Consider the following 20,995-nt stretch of genomic DNA (forward strand, 5'->3'; position numbering starts at 1 on the left):
TTGGATTGAGAGGGTTGCGTCAGGAAGGGCATCGGGCGTAAAACATTGCCAAGTTAACCATGCGACTCATCCTCGAGGGAGGGTTGTTTCGCTGCGGCGACCCCTGATGGGAGAAGCCGAAAGTGAAAGACAATGAATAACTTTTCTAGGAAAAAGTAAAAAAATAATAAGAAGAAACATAACTCTTTTTCTTTTTTTGGAATCAACACAGACACATGTTCATACTGCAGATTTATTGGCAATTAAATGTCTCATTAGTTATGTGATTTTTTTTCTAAACAAAGACACCATAAATATATAACTAAAGTCACTCTTTTATTAAAAAAATAATCTTGTAAAAAAATTAGCTTGTAGACATTAAAAATGTAACGCTTCATTCAAATCAGGAAAACATTTGGAGTAATTCTTCTTTCAACATAGCTATAGTTTATCTAAGCCCAGTCCAGGATGTCGTGTTTCTAGTAATGCGTCTGCAGTACTGCTGTGACTGTACTCAGCACCACATCATGGAAATGTTTACAGTAAGGCCCTGCGCCTTGAAAGTAAATAGAGAAATACAACTAAGAGTTCAAGAAAAAACAAAGACTTTCATGTGAGAATTTAAACTTTTTTCTGTTTTTTTCCCCCTTAAGGCTTTAGTTAGGACACAGTGGACTTCAGTAGCATGTGTGTTTCATCCTATTGCTCCATGCGCTGACTCAGTAGAGCTCCCACTTGGTCAGAGTCTTTGAATGGACTGGAGAGGAAGCTGGATTCTAGCCAGGCTCGATACTGTAGATAAAAAGATAAGCACAATTATTTTTGAATGCATTGTTGGTGTACTTAACAACCAATTACATTAAATGTGCAAATGATAGTCATACTTTGATTTGACACACATTTATTATTATTATTATTATTATTATTATTATTATTATTATTATTATTATTATTATTATTATTATTATTATTATTATTATTATTATTATATTTATTGCATAGCTTTACAGGGGGCATTTATATAATGTAATCTTTGTTTTAAAACGTCAAATCTTCAGCAGTTCTGCTAGGTTAGTGTACAAAATAAGATATAACGTAATTTTTTTAATTTAAATTAACCTTTCACATGCCACAGTGCTACATTTCTTCTCTGTCTAGATCTTATTAAAGGTAATAATGAATGTTAAGTTAAAAAAATAAAAGTCTCTAGAAAGGACTTTGGACCTGGATTCAATATCTAATTATACTTATAATTATAATAATTGAATCTCATTTTAGCCATTAATGCAACATTTCCCAAAATGTCGAAACACATTTCGACATTGATCGATTGCTGAGTTTTTGTTCTATTTTTATATTATTAAGACTTAATGGGATTGTGCAAAAGCATAGATATTAGAAAATTATTATTAATAATAATATTCACCTTTAGTTTTATCAAAATGCACAAAAGCTTTGGACTTTGTTTTGACCACCGCATGAATTTAACAAACTTTCTATAATTGTCTAAGAATTAGCCACAGATTTGTGCAATCCCTAATTTTTGTTGAATTAAATGAAGTGAAAGTCATTTTTACAGTAATACATTCATCTTCCTAAAAATGTGTACTGTTGCATCAATCATAGTCAAAAAGCAATGCACTGACTGATAACATCAACATAGTCATTAAACCAAACCCTAAGGACCACAGAAAAGACCGTTCAGGGCAGCAATCCAACAACGTTACAAAGTAAACATTGCAGAATAGGTTCAAGTGTAAGACAGATATCTATACCAAAAGTAAAACCCGTTTGAAACGGGTTTACAGTAGTCAGCTTGGATAAGAGCTCCAGCTAGCAATCAAAGTGTAAAGATAGAAATGATTATCAGTACAAACACCACAAATCCTCTCATCATGAACACTGCATTTGTTTTACAGATATGCAAATATCTCATTGTGTTTTTTCCTCTTGAAATTCTTCCTTGATAATTTATTTTCATTTAGGAACAAAGCTTTGTCTGCCCTCCCCAGTGGGACTCACATGTCTTGTTTGGCTGGAAGACCAAACTGTTCACACACTAGCAAAAATTACAGATACAAAAAAAACAAAAAACAACAACAATTAATCTTAAATCCTAAAAAAGAAAAATCAGGGCAACCTTTACAAATGATGACCATTTTTTTTTCTCCATCTGTGTTGTGTGGCAAGATGCTGACAGTAAGGCTAAACACGTGATGAACAAAACCCCAGCTAATGCAATCCAAGCAAACCCCAGCAGTTCCCCTTCACGCACACCCAGTGCAAACACTGCTCCAATCCTTCGAAATTATGAACAGAAAACTCATGTTTTACTTCCAACAGATGATGGTTATTAGTGAATGGGTCTACCTTTGACTTTCATCTGTACGAAATTCACAACAAGTTGAAATTTGTTCTGGACTTAAAGCAAAAAGGAATATTCCGAATAGATTCCACGGTTAAATTTAAACATTAAGATATATTGGTGTATAGGCCTGTTAATGCCACTAAATGCTGCAAGTCTCCATATAATCTTTATTAAGAATCAGATTGTTTAATACACAATGCAATATTTAGGCAAATTGGGATTTAATGTCAGTTTTGCAACACCAGCAACAGAGCATCAAATCTTAGCTCTTATTGTTTTTTTACTAATATGTATAATGCATACTTGATGTATTAGTTTTATAAAATGTTTAATTGTCATAAAACAATCGCCCAAATTCTTTGATTCATTTGTTTATTTGGGTTTTTAATTGAAAAAGAAAAAGAAAAGAAACCCAAAAATACACACATTTTACTTTAGTCATGCATGAAAATATACATTTGAAAATACATAACATTTAACTAATTAATGAGCTTTTTGCTATTGATACACCTTTTTAATGCTGTTGTATTGAACCATTTTAGCTGAAAGCTACTGGTTTACGAGAAATGCTCCTTCGCTGCCAATTGCCTTTTGAAAGAAGAAAAAAACGGTTGCACAAAAAGCCTCGTGGAGATAAATGGATGCTTGAAATGCCTAACATTAGCAGGTGACGTGAGACCTCCAGGCAGAATTTGCCCTGTCAGGTTCAAATCCATCTACCAGTCCACAGAGCTTTAATTTGCATATAAGTCACCATGCCAAGAATGTTGAGCTTAAAAATATTTTACAAAATAATGTCTATCTTAAAAAAAAAACTGTCTGGAATGAGGAACGTTTTTGCTGTGCGTGAATAAACTCAAAAACACGTCGTCTTCTAGCAATGCTCAGTGATCATTTTTCTCTCAGTGTTAGACCCTCTCCAAAAGGCATTATGTATCTCGAATGGATGATGAGGGGAAGATAGACCTCAAAAAGTTAGGTGGACACAAATAAATCGACACTTAAAAACTTAGAAAAAAGATTGGTTAAACTGGTCAAGAGAATCTTACCTAATCTTCCCCAAGCCAATAAAAAAAAAACAACCCTATAGTAATGTTAAAAGTTTGCATCACAGCCTAAAATGGAAAAAAAATGATAAGGCTTCAAAAAACTGCCATTGAGTAATGGTATCAACTTTCATCTGTGAATGACTATAAGTGCTTCACAACTGTATTACTTTCTGTTTCATCTTCTTTTTTCTCCTTCTCATTTTCTTGTTTTCAAGTGTGAGCGTGTGAAAATGTGAATGCAGACGTGCTAAAGTGTGTCACAACGCTCCTCACAGTATTCAAATTTTATGACTTAACCTGTGCTACCTGCAGCAACACCTACGGCGAAAGGATGACAAAGGGGTGAATCATAGCCTTGATTTGGGTTAAACTCCAAGTTTCAGCAGCTAATAAATGTTAATGATAGACTGTTTGATGAAGAATGTAACTCTGACCACATTAAGAAAAAAGTGGACAAAGGTATCGAATATATATTTGGCTAATTTGATTAGTACTCTATCCATCAAATAATTATTCTGGCCAATAAAAGTCAGCCTTTACTGGAGTCCCCATGGCTGCTTTGTGTAATGCCAGCAGATTTGACACCCGTATTTGATTTGATTTTGATTTTATTGATTTATTTCAAGCATTGTAGTCAAAGCAATAAAGAATTTACACATATTTATCAAACTCATTACAGAAATAAATACAGTGATCATTAACTGAGGTATAAGTAGAGTTTGATTTATTGCTTGAAAAGGAGTGGGAAGAAGCAAGCTAATATAATCCCACCCCAACCATTTGACTTGGTTACCTCTCAAACTGCACTGTTCAGAGCAAATCATATGCTGAGAAACATCCCATTGATACATATTGCTGGTACCTCCTTATTACTCCACATCCATAGATTTTTGGATTTCTTGGGATTTGTGTTGTGACCCATGTTTTAAGATGGACCAGATGACCGTTCACATGAACCGAAATAAATAGGATATCTAGAGACACCCCTCACCCTTTGTCTGTTCATGATTATTTTAAGTAAATTAACTCAGCTGAGTGATGTTCATTTAACTTCTTCTTGCTGGCTTGTTCACTCCCTAAACCCACTGTTATGAACAAAGTTGTACATAGTTCACAGTAAGTCTCTGAAACTACATTTTTACCAAACAGATGTTTTACACTGGTTTTTGTGAAGCGTTGCGTGAATTTAAAAAAATGACTATTAAATTTACTCTGGCTAACATATACCTCTGACACTCGCGTCTCCTGGTACTCTTGCAGCTGGTCCCGGAAGCCAGGGTTGGGGTCAACGAAGGAACGCACAGACTTGACTGCAGACAAGCAATCCTCCCAAGTGTAGTGGGTGACGGTCATCAGGTAGGCCACTACCATGGTGGTGCTGCGGGATGCCCCTGCCAGGCTGAGGAGACAGATGTTGAAGGGATTTTAAAATTAGCTGCAGTCGCTAAGCACACCTCTTTTGTCTCCTAACAGATGCTTCAGTGTGTTGGTCTGCTTCCTGTTCCCTCACTGCTGCGGTTCCTAACTTGGTTCCTTTTGCCCTCTAACAGATTTTCCAGTGTTTTTGGGTTGGACTGTCTCTCAAATGGTTGCAGCAGTTGATCTGGTCGCACTTACTGAGTCCGATGCAGCAGTTTTTTCTTCTTCGAAATCTTCCAGTTTTCCTCTTCACTGTCCCCTTAGCTTAATCAGAATGGAGATTACAGCCAAAACTCTTTAGTATATGGCGTATGCTTGTATACTTTTTATGTTAAAGATTGTAATGCATTTGTTACTTATAAAATGCAATAAGGACAATCTGGACTGAACTGGACAATAACTGTCATTCATATTTAGCATGCTGCGATGGTTTAACCCATTTGAGTGGCACTTTGCATGCAAACTGGTGCTTTGAGTAAAAAAATAATTAATTAAATAACATTTAAAATTTCCACTCCAATGAAAATGGTGTTTTGGTTGTCTTTAACATGTTTTTGTGGTGTTTTTCTCATGATGGAGAATATAATTAAAGCATATTAAGATTAAAATTGAGCTTTGGAGTGTTTCTTTATTCAAATCATTATGAATTGGGTGGCAGTGGCATCTGGAAAAGCACAGATAAATCTAATTTATCTAATCCAGGAGCACACAAAAAAATGCAGTGAGATAAAAAGAGCATATTTGTTGCGTAAAGAAAACAATGGACGGGCTACAAGCTCCCTGCTCCACTCCATTCCAATGCATCCACTTGCAGACAAATAGATCCATGTACGTCTTTGTAATCCTCACTTGAGCTGGCATCTGCCTCAAAACTGTACGGCTGGATGGCTCGCTTATATTGCTCGCTGTTTATGTTGCATTACCAAATACCAATTTTGATAATATTAGGTTGATGGTGTGAGGGGCTATAAGTTAGCTGTAAAGACTATAAATAAGAAAACTCTCAGCAAATGGGAGGGAAGGGGGAGGGGAAGTGGGGTTGCTCCGCACCAACAGTACCACCCTCTGTAGATATTACGTCCTAGAAAACGGCACAGGTTTTTTGATTTTGGCTAAAAACAGCAGAATCATAATTAAAAGCTCACAGTGGGACTTTTAACATGAAAGCAGTCCCCTGCATTTGAATTTTATTCTGAAACGATTGCAAATGTATTCCTAGAAGGATTTTTTTTTCAGAGTGTGTTTTGAAAGACAAGCATTGTTTACACTTTTACAGACTTCAGAGAAGGTTTGAACCTAGAACCTACCAGTGAACCAGACAAGCTCCACCAGTCAAGCGGCATTCGTGAATGAAGCCAATGCACTCTTTGAAATGCTGTATTCTGAAAAAACACGCAAAACAATAGAATTTTTTTTTTAAAGATCAATCATCTGGATGACAGACAGACAGTTTCTAGTCTGCTGTATATGATGTTTGGGGGAAACATGTCTTTAAATCAAGAGAAACCCAAACTCCTCAGAAAAACAAGTTTTACACGATTCTCATAATAACACAGTAAAGCTAAAATAGGCTCATATAACAAGGATTTGAGAAAGAACACCTTGAACTGAAACTCCTGAGAAGAGGCCCTCGTACTGAAGTTCAAAGAAGCTTCTAAAGCTGTGATGACTTTCTGATCTGACTGTAGAAACTGGAGTTGGATCTCAGATACAAGAGCAACTGTTCCGCAAGGACTGACGCAGCTCTGATGAGGGTTTTTTTTTTAATTTAGAAAAAAAAAAATCTCTTGCTGTGGAGAGTTTTTTTTCCTCTACTCCAAGTTGTCATGTGACAAAAATGTTGGCTCTGCTCAAATAAGGAGTCTGTGGTAGACCAGAGTGCAGACAGCAGGGAGAGACAAGGGAAGTAATCTTTGTTTTTGTCATTCTGCTAAATTAACACTTTAATTCACTTAGTATCTAAAATTTGGAGACAGTCTGTTTGACTCAAAATGCAACTAAAACTTGTGTTCTGCAAACAAAAAGTTTCATACTGAACAAAAAGGGTTAAAACAGCTGCCGGTTAAGCATAGAAGACCCTCTTCAAAACAGCACAGGAAAGGGCAGATGCCCCTCAGATACTCTTATTAACTGTCAGGAAACACTGATAGTGTTTTGCACAATCAAGAAGCGCATGGTTGATCGCACCGTCTCCTGAGGAGCAGATGCTTGTTACTCAACAGCAGACAGAGTAACAGACAGGAGCCAAAATAGACCGGCTGCCACTTTTCTTTTTTCCCCTCCTTCCTGAGCCCCAATCTCCTTTTCAAAAGATGTCTCCTCAGCAGATCGTTCCGTCTTCCTGAAAGGGACGTTTCCTGCAGTCTTGTTCAGTATGCAAATATGTTAAGACAAAATCAGCAGACTAAATGAGCAAAAATTTGGACAAGTCAACTGACAAGTCAGAGCTGAAATGCTGCAGGATACTTGAAACAAAAGTTCTGGAATTTGATAGATTTGTATTAGTGTTTTTTTCTTATTATTTAAACAACTGTAATTTGTCCATTATAGTTTTACCAAAAAAACGACATAGTTCTAACTCAGCCATGGTTAACACCTTTATGGGCTAATGCAGGGGTTCTCAAAGTGCGGCCCGGGGTCCAATGGCAGCCTGCGGGAAGATTTTTTGTGGCCCTCAATACAAGAGAGCCAGAGCAGGTTCCTTTGAGGAAAAACGTCGTGTTGGCGAGGAGAAAAGGCGCTGTCAAGCTAAGTGGACAAATGCTTTCTTTGTCGTTCCTCATGGGCTGAATAAAGTCATGTGCCTGATTTGCAAGCAGGCAAATGCAATGCTCAAAAAAAAATCACTATAACTCGTCATTATGCTACAAATCATAAAAACGATGACAAATTGACGGGCGAGGAGCACAACAATAAACTCCAACAACTACAACGAGGCTATGCTGCACAGCAGATGTTTACAAAAATGGTTAAATCCAGTGAAGCTGTGACAGAAGCTACGTTGTGGATTTGGAAATGGCCCGGCGTAGCAAATCCTTCAGTGACGGGGAGTTTGCAAAAAGAATGTGTGCAGAAAGTAGCTGACATTGTTTGTCTAGAGCAAAAGAAAGTCTGTCAAATGATACAATTACTAGACGAGTTGAAGATCTGGACCGCAACCTCAGACCGCAACTGGGAAAACATCTGGAGGGCCTGGTTAACTGTACAAATGACACTTGGTCATTAATGTTTTTAAAAACAACTTTTTCTGGTTATCCATTTATTTCACCAAAACTGGCCCCCAGTCTAATGTCGAGTTCTTAATTTGGTCCTACGCTACAAAAACTTTGAGAACCTGAGGGCGAATGTGCACTGTGATTTTTCATGAGAAAACATCTACTCTACATTCACCCAACATTAAACACAGTAGTTAAACTTCCACCTCAGTGCAGTTCTGATCAAATAAATGTGTTTCTTGAAGTGTTTTATGTTAAAAATCAGGTCTGATCGCGCTGACACCCCCCCCCCCAGTTGACAGCAAGCGCAGTGGCGTGGCAGTTGGCCTCACCCTGACATCAGTCGAGCCTCTGATTGTGACATCGGGGGTTTATTAAAGCTCAGGGTGGTCGAGCCAGATGTCACTGGGAGGTTTCCTTCCTCTGCTGCCTGACGGAGGGACGCTCGATTGCGACACATGAGGTCAGACACCTCAAAGCCCGATCCAGCCAACAACTTGAGCTCAACCTATAAGTGACTTAATTTCATTGAGCTTTATTTTTGACGCGTATTTCGACTTTTTTTTAAGGAACTAAAACCACTTTTATTTGAACTTTCTGGAGCCTGAGAAGATGAACAGAAATGTCTACAGTTCCACAGGTGTCTGTGCAGGAGCCCCACCGCCCACAGAAGAGAACCAATCGAGTTAAGAGTCCTGCTCCTGCTTTATGTGGAATACAGTGCAGAGGAAACGTCTCCTTAGTAATGGGACTCATGTCTGATGCCCCTCTATCTTTTCTCATCAAATTATTCAAATAAGTTGGATATCAACTGGTGCCGCACACGGTCCGAAGCTCTGCATAAACAGCCATTAGCATGATGACTAATGGGTTGGCGGGCATTCTTTCCACACAGTCGGCATCCTGATGAACAATCTCTCAGTGAACAAGTTCAATCCCTTTCTCACGCAAACAGAACACAAACCTGATGGTAGAGTTTAGACCTCGTTTGTTTACTAAAAATCATCTGTCCTTCTTCAGATCGCTTTTCTGTAAGGGCTTCAACGGCAACATGCAATTAGAAGAGAATAAATGATAGGCTAAGGAAAATGAAATAGCTTTGATGCATCTTAGTAAAACCACATCCATATGTACTCACAGGTTCTGGCTGGAAGCATCAACTGCATGAATACAGAGGTACTTCTTGTCCTGCAAAACATTGATGAAAATGTGAAAATAATTGCAAGAATGTAAGTTTTTCATTAATTATGTCAAATGCATATTAACACATTAGGTAATGTCTTTAAATATAGTCCCAACAGAAGTCAGTGTTACACATTTAATAAAAGACTGTATGGACATAGATTTGGATTAAACCACTAAAATAAAAATCTCTGTATCCTCTATGATGAAATTAGATCCCTTAACTATTGTGCTGTCCTATGGGGTCAAGATGACCATTGACGTGTTCTCCCTACCATGACACAGGTGGAGTGGATTTCATGTAATCCATGGAAACCAGTGAGGTTTACAAATCATTGAAGAAAAAGGTTTAGCGCACTGTCTAGTGGGTCTAGATGACCCAACTCCCAATGTTAAAGTGCCTAGGACAGCACAAGGGTTAAAAACCTTCACTGCAGAAATAACATTGAACTCTTCAAACATGATTCACCACTGCCCTCTGCTGGCAAGTAGGCAAAACTGGATCTTTGAGAAATCCGTAAAAGCTGACTAACATTTTTCACCTAAAACAATATGATAAAAAACCTTTACAAAACAAATTCAAATGGTTTTGTTTACTAACCTCAAACACAGGTTGAGGATTGTTGTACACAGAGAGGATGTGAGTGATGCTATTTTCTGACAAACTTTCTCTGGTTTCTGCATCTGTGATGTAAAAAATCTTTATAATAATAATAATAAAAAATGTTGACACAAAATATGAACTTAAACAAGCAAACTAATGTGATATCTATTAATGTGATATGGGTGGTGATGCAATAAAACATTTACAGGAACAAAAGACTGGTATTCAAAGCAGAATTGATCCAACAATTAGTTCTAAATTGCATGAGTTAAGACTCGATATTTGAAAAGAAAAAATAATTTTGACCACTTTATTGAAAGCTGCTAAGGATTCTGCAACTGCTGTGTCTTTCATTTGCACTAAAAATAAATGATACAGCTGCTATTAAGATGGCTAAAGTTACAATGGAGTGAAAGTTACATTTACTGGGAAGAGGCTGTGTGTCGAGCCGCAGAAAGCCACTCCCTGTCTTTTGGGTTAGTTATTTGGATCTTTGCACAATAGAAACCACATTTGACAAAAGAAGAAACAGAAACTCTGCAACAATAACCAGTGATTCTCAGCCTGCCATAGGTTCTATATATATGTTAAGGGGAAAAAAACTCAATCCCCCACAATGCAAACCAACAAAGTGCACATCACTTTTTAATCTCATAAGAATGATGTTAAAAGATGATGATCTTTATTGCAATTATACATAAAATACAATAGTAATACTGTAACTTGCATTCATATAGAATCAATTCAATGCAAACATGGTAAATATGCCACAGTGTAGCCTTAAGTATAATATAAACATACATAACTGCAAAAAAAAGTGCATTTCTAATGACATTTATTGTCACACATGACCCTAAGCAGAGACATAAAGTCCTATAAGAACCAGGGCTGCACAACTCAATTTTCACAGTAAATCCATCCGTCATTTTAGAAAAATAAAAAAAAATAAAAAATGGTTTTACCTTTGATATTTCCGAGGTAGAGGCCATCGACCACCTGTGAAGCAGAAGAACCAGCCCAGATCAGGCTGGGTAGGATTTTAAGGCTTTAGGTCTGAGATTCTAACAGGCATACAAGGCCTACAAACAGGATTATCACATCTTAAATCCCTGCTCTGTTAACGTTCTAACAACCATCTGCAGTGTGGAAAATCTCCCAACGAGAGAAAGATTATTTAAGACAGGCTTTTGAGTGACAAATTATTTCTTTATAAATGAAGGCACAACAAATTCAGATCAATTACAGTATAGATTTACATTTCTTTAACTTACTAATTACAAGCCGATCTTTCACATTTTACTAACTAACCTTAGATGTAAAAACCTTTTTTTCAGGCTATCTAAAAATACGTATATGGCATTTTAATTGAGTAAGAGATAGAAAGTCCTGTAGCAGTAGGCACATATTTTGCCAACCTTTGGCAAAATTTTAGGGCTAACGGTTTTCATGACCCTTTTGGAACCTCGTGCAAATATAATATTTAATGTAAAAGAATTGTCATAATTTCACAACTAATTTTTTTTCAGAATGACTAACACCTTATAAAGCTATATCATGACTAAGGAGTTCAATTAATATTTTGTAAAAATAGAGCCAAAGTTAGACGACGAAATAAACTGTCTTGAAACCTGTGGCAGCAAAAGAAACTCTAAAAGTCGTCAAAGAATTCAAAAACAAAACATCTATAGACTGTAACGGAATTAATATCATGGTGATGAAAAAGGTCATTGATTCCATTGTTGACCCGCTAACCTACATTTGCAATTTATCCTTTCAAACAGGAACATTTCCACAAAAATGAAAAGAGCTAAAGTAATTCCATTACACAAATCAGGGGACAAACACCAACTAAAAAATTACAGACCAGTGTCTTTACTCTGCCAATTCTCCAAAATTTTTGAAAAAGTGTTCCTCACAAGGCTGAACAGTTTTTTTTGAGAAACATAAACTAAGGTCCAACAACCAATATGGTTTCAGAAAAAATAGATCAACATCCATGCCGATTACGCAACTAAGGGAAAAAACAATAAATGGCACAGAAAATAAAGAGTTCACAGTATGAGTGTCCATCAGTCTGAAAAAGGCTTTTGACACTACTGATCACAACATTTTAGGAAAGAAACTAGAAAGATATGGAACACATCCCTGCTAAATTTAAGCTAAGGTCAATATTAGGCCCAACATTGTTCATCCTATATCTAAATGAAATACACATGGTGTCAAATACACTCAATTACTTTTTATATGCCGATGACACAAGTATGGTATGTACAGGGGAGAATCTCAGTGAAGTAGTATGATTCATATTTATTACACAATTACTGGTATGAAGCCCATTGAGATGACTATTGTAAATTTTGGGCAATATAAATAAAGAATTGAATTCTTCTTCCTCTTTCAGCTCCTCCCATCAGGGGTTGCCACAGCGAAACAACCTCTCTGTTGAGGAGGATTCGCATGGTTAATTTGGCAATGTTTTACGCCGGATGCCCTTCCTGACGCAACCCTCTCAATTTATCCGGGCTTGGGACCGGCACAGAAGGGAATAAGGAGCAGCCCGGATTCAAACCCTGGTTTCACAGACGGAAGGCGCCGAAAAACCAGCACGAGCTAAACCGGCTCCCCACAAATAAAATTGAATTGAATTAAAGTAGTAAAAATGGTAAATACAGAATTGGGGAAACTCAAACAATGGTTTGACAAAAATAAACTCCCACTCAATGTTGACAAAACTAAATTCATGATTTTTGGAAATCTCCACATTCCTGCAGACGTAGAAATAAAAGTTGCTATTGATAATCATGTTTTGGAAAGAGTGACTGAAATTTTGGACCACAAAATAAGCTGGAAGCCACAAATAAGTCAGAGCTACACTCATTCACAGAGCACATTCACTAATATATTTATCAATAATACTACCATATTTACAGTACAGCGTAGAAGTTTGGGGAAATACTTATAAAACAAATCTACAGTCTTTCTATATCTTAAAATACATATCTATTGGAATAGTTCATTGTGTGGATTATGGGATACATACAAATGCACTATTGGTAAAGTCGGCTTTATTGAAGTTATGGGAACTAGTGAAACTTAAAACGGCACTCATCATCTTTGAAGCCAAAAATAACTTACTTCCAGTAAACATACAAGAAATGTTCAAGGACAGAGACACAAAAACACACACAAAATAACATGCAATAGATTCTAGGTTACTTAAAGATAATATAAAGTCCCACTCCAATCATCCTTTGATCTATTCTAAAGGCATTCCCAGTGGTCTTTTCATTATAATTATGTTGATTCTAGCCACACACAAAAAAAAAGAAAGAAAAGTGTCATTCTCTAGGACATAGTTTCTGCAGAGCAGCATCCATCTGTTTATTCCCTCTACCGCTAGCCTACGGCCTCTGAAAACCCCAAGTTAACATTCCCAGTTCAACAAAAATGGCGAGCAATGTTGGAGCTTGTGGCCAGCCGACTGTGACACCCACCTCACAGCTACAAACTTTTTCAAATAGTATTTTTTCTTTTGCTCCTAATTCAGAACTATTTGAATATAAAAATAATCAGAAATGCAATTTTAATCTTTAATTCTTTTATAGATATCCTCAATCATGAGAAAAATACCACAAGAACATGTTAAAATACAGAAAACAACATTTTCTTTGGAGTGGGTCTTTAAAACAAACAATGAATTGAAATGAGTTTTTTTTAGTATTGAATTGCAAAATGAATTTTTATTTGAATTCTGGTACCAGCACAAAAACTGCGGCGCCTGCATGCACTTTTAATTGAACATAATCTCACATGCCAGCTCAAAGAAAAATTGATGTGTAAATAGTCTGTTCCAAAAAACTTTTGGCCACGCATCCACCTCATGTAGCACCCTTGAAGGAGTCGCAGTAAAAACAAAACCCCTCAAAGACATTTTAATTGGTTAAACAGTTTTTATTGTACACAAGGACCATAGGAGGAAGTGGTCTTCCAAAAAGCACAGATTGGGGTAAAATGAACAAATGGAAAATAAACATATGTATGTTCATATCTTTGAGATCTGCCTGTCTTGTCAAAGTACGTTTTATTGATTTAAGCCTTCTCTTCGTTACTTTTTCCATTGTTTGTTTTCGTAATCCCACTTGGCAGAGAAGCCCTCAACTGGATTCATTCTCATGTCCAGCATGCGCTGAAGCTCCTGCTGCTTGTACTCAGGATCCAATGTGTGAGGGACAGGTCCATACACTGACAGGAGAACAGAAATTAATAAAAAACCAAAGTTTCACCACAGGAGGAAATTAGAACACTACATTCTCTTGATCTTTGTCTTACCATATTTTCTCTGCCACAGTACAACCAGGCCAGTCAAACCAACAAAGAACATAATCCCTCCAACAACGGACTTCCACTCCCCCGTCCCCTGGTTCATCTCGGCAAAACTTTGTTTAAAGCTGAGGTGGTACACTGAGAAAAAAAAAGAAAAGTTTTTTGTTTTCTATGTACATATGTTATATGAGGACAGATTTAGTCTAAACACTCTCCAAAGGGGTAAAACAACAAAGCTTTATGCCATCCAGTCCTTACATGCAACCTTCTCAGCATTGGAGAGAGCTGCCCACGAACCCTTCTCCTTCTCCTTCAGGGCCTTCTGCTCTGGGGTCAGGGTCTGGACATAAGCGATCTCAGGAAGGGGGGTCTCCCGTCTGTCAAAGTATGCAGGCAGAGTGTAGTCCTCCACCTTAGCGACACCTGGATTTGGAATACAAATTTATTAAAGCTTCTGAATTAAACAGTTTTGTTGTCATGACACCTTAAGTTAAGTAAACAGGAATTGAAAGGGGGGCCGTTCTTTTTTGACCAGGGGATGGTGCTAAAACCAGCTGTAAGGTGGTTCAACTCTAGAATAATTAGATCAAATAAAAAGGCCACTGTCATTAAACATAGGTTATTATAAAATATGCCTTAAATAACTGGTGAGGACTTAAACAAATAAAGAAATTATTCTACAGATATCAGCATTTGTCCTATTTTTCCAGAGGAAGTAATGTTTTAACAGACCAATATATAATCAAAATGATTTACTGAAGAATTGGGAAGGAAAGCCTAGAATTGAATGCATGTCAGTCACAGCAGAGAACACAAACAGCTGTGGATTCCCACCGTAATGCATAAACCAGCACAGTAGGAAACTGTACAGGGCAAAGGTCGTTTGTGACTGTTGCAGGGCAGAGCAGGAAATAATTTTCATTTAGCAACAAAACCAGCTGATCCTCTATTTGTAACGTTTTTATCCCCCTGGTCAAGTGCAGCAAGGTGTTAGTTACTTAAAATCATAAACAAAAATTATTTAAAAAAAAGAAGAAGAAAGAAAATCATCGGTCAAATTGGTTTATTTGTCCAAATCTTACTCTAACTCTGCAGGATGAAATTATGTCAGCACAAAAAAGTACTTAAAAGATAAAGAAACTTGCATTCAAAAACAAAAGAGAGAGAGAGGGCTACCGTCCCTTTTTTTTAAATTTAGCATTCAAGTTATTTATTTATTGGAAATACAGACATATGTATTTTTTTTTTTTTTTACATGGGATAAAACTTAGTTACCATGTCCTCCACGCACGCAGACTGACGTGGAGATGGCGCGTTTGCCAATCAGGCTGAAGGCCCTTGTTGCAAGCATTCTGTTGAATCAAAAATAATTTGATTATGCATTTCCTTATTTGTTGAGAAAAACAGAAAACGTCCATAATATACTTGACATTATGCCCCATAATGTTAAAGGTTAATAACTACAGACACTTATTATATTAGACTGGAGTTTTTTGTTAACTAAAACTTTCCCAGACTTCTATTACCACCAAACATGTATAAAAGCGTACTAAACAGATAGTTTTGAGACCACATGAGTCATTACAGATATAATTAAGTGACATGTTTCGAAAAATAACATTAACCTATTATCTTCAGGCTAGGCTAATGTTAGCGCTAGCTACTCACACAAGGTCACAAAGTCCGGTGAAAAATATAACCACTAAATTACAGATTTGCAACAATTTACACAAAATTGCCTTCATTTATACACATTCATTTCAGAAAACGACCTCGCAACAGACTAATGGACAGCTTTCTTCGTGAGGTTTTTATGTTTTTCTCTAGTATTTGCGTTAGCTGCCGGTGTTTTAGCTTTTAAGCTATGCTATATATGACACAGTGACCGAATGCATTTCTGAAAGAAATCGTCCATTTCAGCTATAGTGTTGCTTAACAATCCAATATTTACGGTGCAAAAACAAACAAAAATGTAAAACCGCGAAGAATATGATTGTGGTTTGAATTATATTGCGAAATGAAAAAAGTTCCACCTGCAATCTCTTCCGTGCCGCTGTCCGCCGACGGTCTGAAGGGAAGTGGGGCACAGACCGGAAATACGTAAAGCGCGTTGGGAACTAACCTGGCTTACGTTAATTTTTTACGACTCGAAGCACGCTTAGCTTTTCTGCTGGACGTGGAGTTACTATTTTAACAAGAAAAAAATCTGTTTAAGTTTTGATAGTTGCATATAGTGAATGAACTCGATAGATGTTATTGCTTAAACTCTGTATTTTGATAGAAAGTCGACAGCTTGGTGTTGATATCCACTTTTCTCCGGGTATGATAAGTAACGACGGCTAGCGACAGCAGTTCTAACCTTCTTCGGACTAGCCTCTCCGCCACTCACAAAAGAACTTTTAGTCCAGTAGTTTGTTTTTTTACCAGAAACAATGCCAATTCAACTCACAAGCCAAGCGTATTGTAAAATGCTCCTACACGCTGCGAAATATCCCAACTGCGCCGTGAATGGGTTGCTGGTGGCAGAAAAAACCAAGGACAGGAAGAAAGACAGTGAGCCGGTCCTGTGCGTGGACTGTCTGCCTCTGTTCCACGGCACTCTGGCTCTGGCTCCAATGCTAGAAGTAGCCTTAACTCTGGTGAGTATTTTTCAAGTACATCATGTGGCCCCTGCATTCAGAGTAGATATATTACGATACAGCAATGCAGGGACACAACGTTTGTGGATTTTATTATCAAATTACAGTGAAATGTGTTATTTGTTGTTTGAATCAAGTTGGTATTTCAAAATATTGGAGTTTTAATTTTAATACTACTGATGTGTTTAAAAAATGTTATTCATTTTCGGTTTTTAATGTGAAAAATATGAGTTTTAAAAAAATACAAAAATGTTGTAATAATTTTTCTGTACAGTAGAACATGTGAAATAAATGTTCCCCAAAAAGCTTCAGCATATTCCTCTAAAACCCAGAATAAAGTGACATTATCACCCATTTTGCTTAGTATAGGACAACGCTTCCTAAATGACTGCATTGGTTTTTTAATATACATTTCATAACAATTGTTAGGGGAAAAGATTGTGTTCATAAATAAAGGTTTAATTAGAGAAGAATGCTTACTTAAGTATATCTCATTCATGGGAATGTAGCTGAACTCATTTTGAATGACTTTTTTTGTGCATTTTATGAACCCTTGTTAGTTACTTTGGATTGGAAAATTACCTGTCATTTAATAGAAACCACTGTTATTCAGATTTGATTTGTATGTTCAAGTGCAAAAACCAAAAGCCTTACATATTTTCAAATATAGTTGGTTGTGAACGCCTCCATCCACATTTTGGCAGGCATCTCCTGAAAAGGCCTGCAAGTTCTTTTTAATGTCTGTATACTTATAAAATAATGTTGACTCACCAGTGTTACCTTATTTGTGAAACCAATGCTGAAGTAATTGTTTACAAAACGCTCTACATCTTTCATACTGATAGAAGTTCATTTTTCTTGTATTTTTTTAGTAAACAGTCCTTTGCTTCATAAATTTATGACTCTAATCTCAGAAATTCTCAACCTATATCTTATGAAATTATAACTTTTAATTGTAAAACATTAACTCTTTTACTTGTATTTCTATCAGTGCATTCTTCCTCATATTTTTATTCTTAAAATTAGGGATTTTCTTTTCTCATAATTTTACAACTTTACTCTCAAAAATGTAATGTTTTTTTATTTTTATGGGTTCCTAATACTCAATCGTAAATCTGTGTTTACACAACAAAAAGATTAGGTTAGATTAGATTTCTTTGTTGTAAATAACAATGTTCTGACTTTAATCTTGTTTTTTTTTCTTTATTATTCACATCACAGATTGACACTTGGTGCAAAGAAAATAACTATATAATTGCTGGATATTATCAAGCCAACGAACGCAAAAAGGATTCAAGGTACAGATATGCAGACCGGCCAGCGCCACAGTTTCAGTGATAACCTCGTCCGCACAGCACCCTGCTTACGTTCCCTGTCCCATCTCTCCTGCAGACCCAATCAAGTTGCGGAAAAAGTGGCGGCCAGAATTTCTGAGAACTTCAGTGATGCAGCCATTGTTATGGTAACAATGACCAATTTAGCCGGCATTTAATATTGTTGTTCGGGGCAAATTATAGAATTGTGCAGAGAAAATCAGTAGACCTTTGCTGATGGTGCTTAACTTGACAGGACATGTTTAAACTAAATGCTTATTTTTTATTTCAGAATTGCAGCTTTTTGTTCCCACATAATCATTCTTTCCATTTTCACAGATAGACAACAGCAGGTTAACAATGAGCTGCTTTGAACCAATTGTGATCATTTATGATCATCATGAAAACAAGTGGAAAAGCAGAGATGTCACCTTGTGAGTACTTGAGGCTACGTGTGTCCGCATCTCGTGTGTTAACCGTAATAAGCTCAAGCTCAAACGCCCATCTAGATGAAAGAAAATGAAACGTCAGGTAATACTGTTGTGTGCGTTTCAGGGATTCTTTTGAGGACTGGAGTGAAGCGCAGAAGATCACATCTGCTCTGCTTGAGGGCAGGTCCTACGAAAACCTGATTGACTTTGACAATCACTTGGATGATCTAAGGAACGACTGGACTAACCCTATGATTAACAAATCTGTGCTGGACCTGTGCTAGACCTCAAGTCTTTCTCCCATGAGCACAGAGTAAAACTGCTTCCTGTTGAGCAGTTTCCATCCAAAGTCTCAGGCACTGAAGGAAGCACTGATGAGTCGGCCCAGAGCCTCTGAAATGCAGGTTCCTCGTGAGAACCGTTTGCCTGTGGTCACCTTTAGAAGGTGATCTTGAGATCATAACGGAGGTCACCTTATGAATGATTTATTTTTCTTCTAATGTTTTTTTTTTTTTACTAGATTAAAATATATAAATTCTATACCATTTGATTGTCTTAAATCCCTAATGAGTAGCCATACAGTCTGGTGTTTCTAAATTATTTGAATAATATTAGTTATTGTGTGAATTATCTTCGAGAAGATGTTAAGCCCCTGAAAAAAGTCATTTTAGGATGAAGCAAAAATTGCATGAAGTAATGAAGTTTGAATAGAGGTTCATTTGTTAAAATGTCTCAACAGTAATGTTTTCTATCAGACGAGTAAATGTAGTAAAACAAAATCATGTGTACTTTTTTACAGAACTGATAATAAAAGTAGGCTTTGGATTTTCTAAAACATCTTTTGTATTTACAGTTGGAGCAAAGCAGAGATTAAACATTTGACTGTAAAATCTGTTTTACATTAAAGAACTGAATGTAAAATGAAAGTTACTTGAAAGAAAATTGTTGTCGTATTTGATTTGTCTTTAGTGAAAGAGTTTTGCCTTGATGAGCAAATGCATTCGAAAGCAAAACTGATTCTAAGATCGGGGTTTAGCTTTTAGTCAACGCCTTTTGAAATTAGTTAACTGCCTTAATTTGATGTGCCTCTGGGTCTTTCCAGAGATACTTGTAGCAAAGACTGTCAAACCAAAAAAAAAAGGATAAAATTACTTTGAATATGGAAGGAGGATTAATGACAGCCATGGAGCTAAACAAAGAGGAAGAGGATCCTCTGAGGAATTTTAAAATGCAATCCTTTAACCCTTGTGCTATCCTAGGCACTTTAACGTTGAGAGTTGGGTCATCTAGACCCATTAGACAGTGCGCTGAACCTTTTTTCTTCAATGATTTGTGATCTTCACTGGTGTCCATGGATTACATGAAATCTTTTCACCTTTATCCACCTTTGTCATGGTAGGGAGAACACATCAAAGTAAGGGTGGGGTCATCTAAGATAGCACAAGGGTTAAAGAATGTCATTAAAGCTTAACACTATAAAGAAAAAATAATAGGAATAGTGTTTTTTTTCTTTCCAAAACAGTGGGATGCAACATTTCTTGGTATCCTAAATACTCTGATAATGAGTTGAAAAGTTTCTATTCTAGTGATGAGACAAAACTCCACTTTTGGTTCATGTCTGAAGGTAAATACAGTCTTATTTTTTTAAATATGAAATAATTTTTTTTTAGATTTGTGTGTATACTTTGAAATTATCGAGGGGGGGGTCATTTTATGCTATTAAAAGTCCATTTTATTTTTTCATAACTAAACAAAGTAATACCACGTTTTTAAAATAGTCTGTAAACTGAAACAATGTATTTTGAATGTTTAAGGTATGATGGAAAATGTCTACAAATATAATATTTTGATCTCAGTACAAACAGCATTATCACAAACAATGAGTTGTATCGATATAACGAATCGATCACATCTGTTGGTTTGAAAATAGACGTGTGGTAGATAAAAACAAAATGCTGCCCCCTTGTGGACGACCCTTCTTCAAAGTCAGGTGAGGTTGGTTTTTTTTTATCAATGTTGGGCGTGCAATAACGCCGTCAACAAGCCGCTTTTTGTCGTAAACTTGAATGAAACCAGTTTCCCCTGTAATGTATGGAAGCATATGTGTCTCATATTTCATAATAATAGTAATATGCATGATACAAAGAAGAAAAAGACATTTGAAGTTCATCTGTGTCAAGAAATTCTAGCACTAGACAGGTAATAGATAATAGGTTGTTGTTTTACAATGAACAAGTATTGTAAGACAGGTTTATATGGTTTATAAGAAGATACAAACTTTTTGGTTAATAAATAATACTGTAGCGACTAACGTTGTTGGGGCTCCCTTAATGTGTTCTGTGTTACATCGTTGCTCCAGTGTGATTGGATGAGCGGGAGAATGGGCGGAGGAGCAGACAATAAAAGAGGGGTCGTGGGTGCATGAGGGGAGAGAGGATGGACGCGTTGATGGGAAGTTCTGATTATCGTTGTA

The 20,995-nt window shown here is 36.6% G+C and overlaps 3 protein-coding genes across 4 annotated transcripts; 1 reads left to right on the forward strand and 2 right to left on the reverse strand.

Annotated features, from left to right (window-relative positions):
- Window positions 1-218: 218 nt before the first annotated feature.
- dusp22a (dual specificity phosphatase 22a) lies at window positions 219-12,275 on the reverse strand. The gene is made up of 7 exons (XM_078945348.1): window positions 12,238-12,275; window positions 10,779-10,843; window positions 9,814-9,896; window positions 9,169-9,218; window positions 6,123-6,197; window positions 4,624-4,795; window positions 219-771 (listed from the first exon to the last, which is right to left on the reverse strand). Exons 1-7 carry the CDS (start codon window positions 12,273-12,275, stop codon window positions 679-681), a joined length of 576 nt encoding a protein of 191 aa, XP_078801474.1. The 3' UTR covers window positions 219-678.
- Window positions 12,276-13,746: 1,471 nt separating this feature from the next.
- cox4i1 (cytochrome c oxidase subunit 4I1) lies at window positions 13,747-16,724 on the reverse strand. Of its 2 annotated transcripts, none has more exons than XM_004067218.2 (5): window positions 16,589-16,724; window positions 15,415-15,491; window positions 14,398-14,562; window positions 14,146-14,277; window positions 13,747-14,058 (listed from the first exon to the last, which is right to left on the reverse strand). In XM_004067218.2, exons 2-5 carry the CDS (start codon window positions 15,488-15,490, stop codon window positions 13,922-13,924), a joined length of 510 nt encoding a protein of 169 aa, XP_004067266.1. In that variant the 5' UTR covers window position 15,491; window positions 16,589-16,724; the 3' UTR covers window positions 13,747-13,921. The 2 variants fall into 2 exon arrangements, with proteins under 2 accessions (XP_004067266.1, XP_004067265.1); XM_004067217.5 differs by lacking the exon at window positions 16,589-16,724 and adding an exon at window positions 16,173-16,313.
- Window positions 16,572-19,464, forward strand: emc8 (ER membrane protein complex subunit 8). Its single transcript, XM_004067219.4, has 5 exons — window positions 16,572-16,778; window positions 18,000-18,076; window positions 18,171-18,240; window positions 18,431-18,525; window positions 18,647-19,464. The coding sequence occupies exons 1-5, from the start codon at window positions 16,572-16,574 to the stop codon at window positions 18,804-18,806; spliced, it is 609 nt and encodes a 202-aa protein (XP_004067267.1). The 3' UTR covers window positions 18,807-19,464.
- Window positions 19,465-20,995: the final 1,531 nt, after the last annotated feature.

This window comes from Oryzias latipes, chromosome 3 (genome assembly GCF_053564925.1).
Source record: "Oryzias latipes strain Hd-rR chromosome 3, Olatipes_Hd-rR_3.1".
NCBI lineage: Eukaryota > Metazoa > Chordata > Actinopteri > Beloniformes > Adrianichthyidae > Oryzias > Oryzias latipes.

What these genes read in the sequence shown, in the direction of transcription:
- cox4i1 (XM_004067218.2), bottom strand. Translation starts at nt 15,490, where the DNA reads ATGCTTGCAACAAGGGCCTTCAGCCTGATTGGCAAACGCGCCATCTCC. An exon ending in CTGCGTGCGTGGAGGACATG is followed by an intron (nt 14,563 to 15,414) that starts GTAACTAAGTTT and finishes TTCCAAATCCAG; the next exon opens with GTGTCGCTAAGGTGGAGGAC. An exon ending in CAATGCTGAGAAGGTTGCAT is followed by an intron (nt 14,278 to 14,397) that starts GTAAGGACTGGA and finishes TTTTTTTCTCAG; the next exon opens with TGTACCACCTCAGCTTTAAA.
- emc8 (XM_004067219.4), top strand. Translation starts at nt 16,572, where the DNA reads ATGCCAATTCAACTCACAAGCCAAGCGTATTGTAAAATGCTCCTACAC. An exon ending in TAGAAGTAGCCTTAACTCTG is followed by an intron (nt 16,779 to 17,999) that starts GTGAGTATTTTT and finishes TTCACATCACAG; the next exon opens with ATTGACACTTGGTGCAAAGA. An exon ending in GAACGCAAAAAGGATTCAAG is followed by an intron (nt 18,077 to 18,170) that starts GTACAGATATGC and finishes TCTCTCCTGCAG; the next exon opens with ACCCAATCAAGTTGCGGAAA.
- dusp22a (XM_078945348.1), bottom strand. Translation starts at nt 12,275, where the DNA reads ATGCGAATCCTCCTCAACAGAGAGGTTGTTTCGCTGTG. An exon ending in ATCCTCAACCTGTGTTTGAG is followed by an intron (nt 9,219 to 9,813) that starts GTTAGTAAACAA and finishes AATGTTTTGCAG; the next exon opens with GACAAGAAGTACCTCTGTAT. An exon ending in GATGCTTCCAGCCAGAACCT is followed by an intron (nt 6,198 to 9,168) that starts GTGAGTACATAT and finishes GTGTTTTTTCAG; the next exon opens with AATACAGCATTTCAAAGAGT.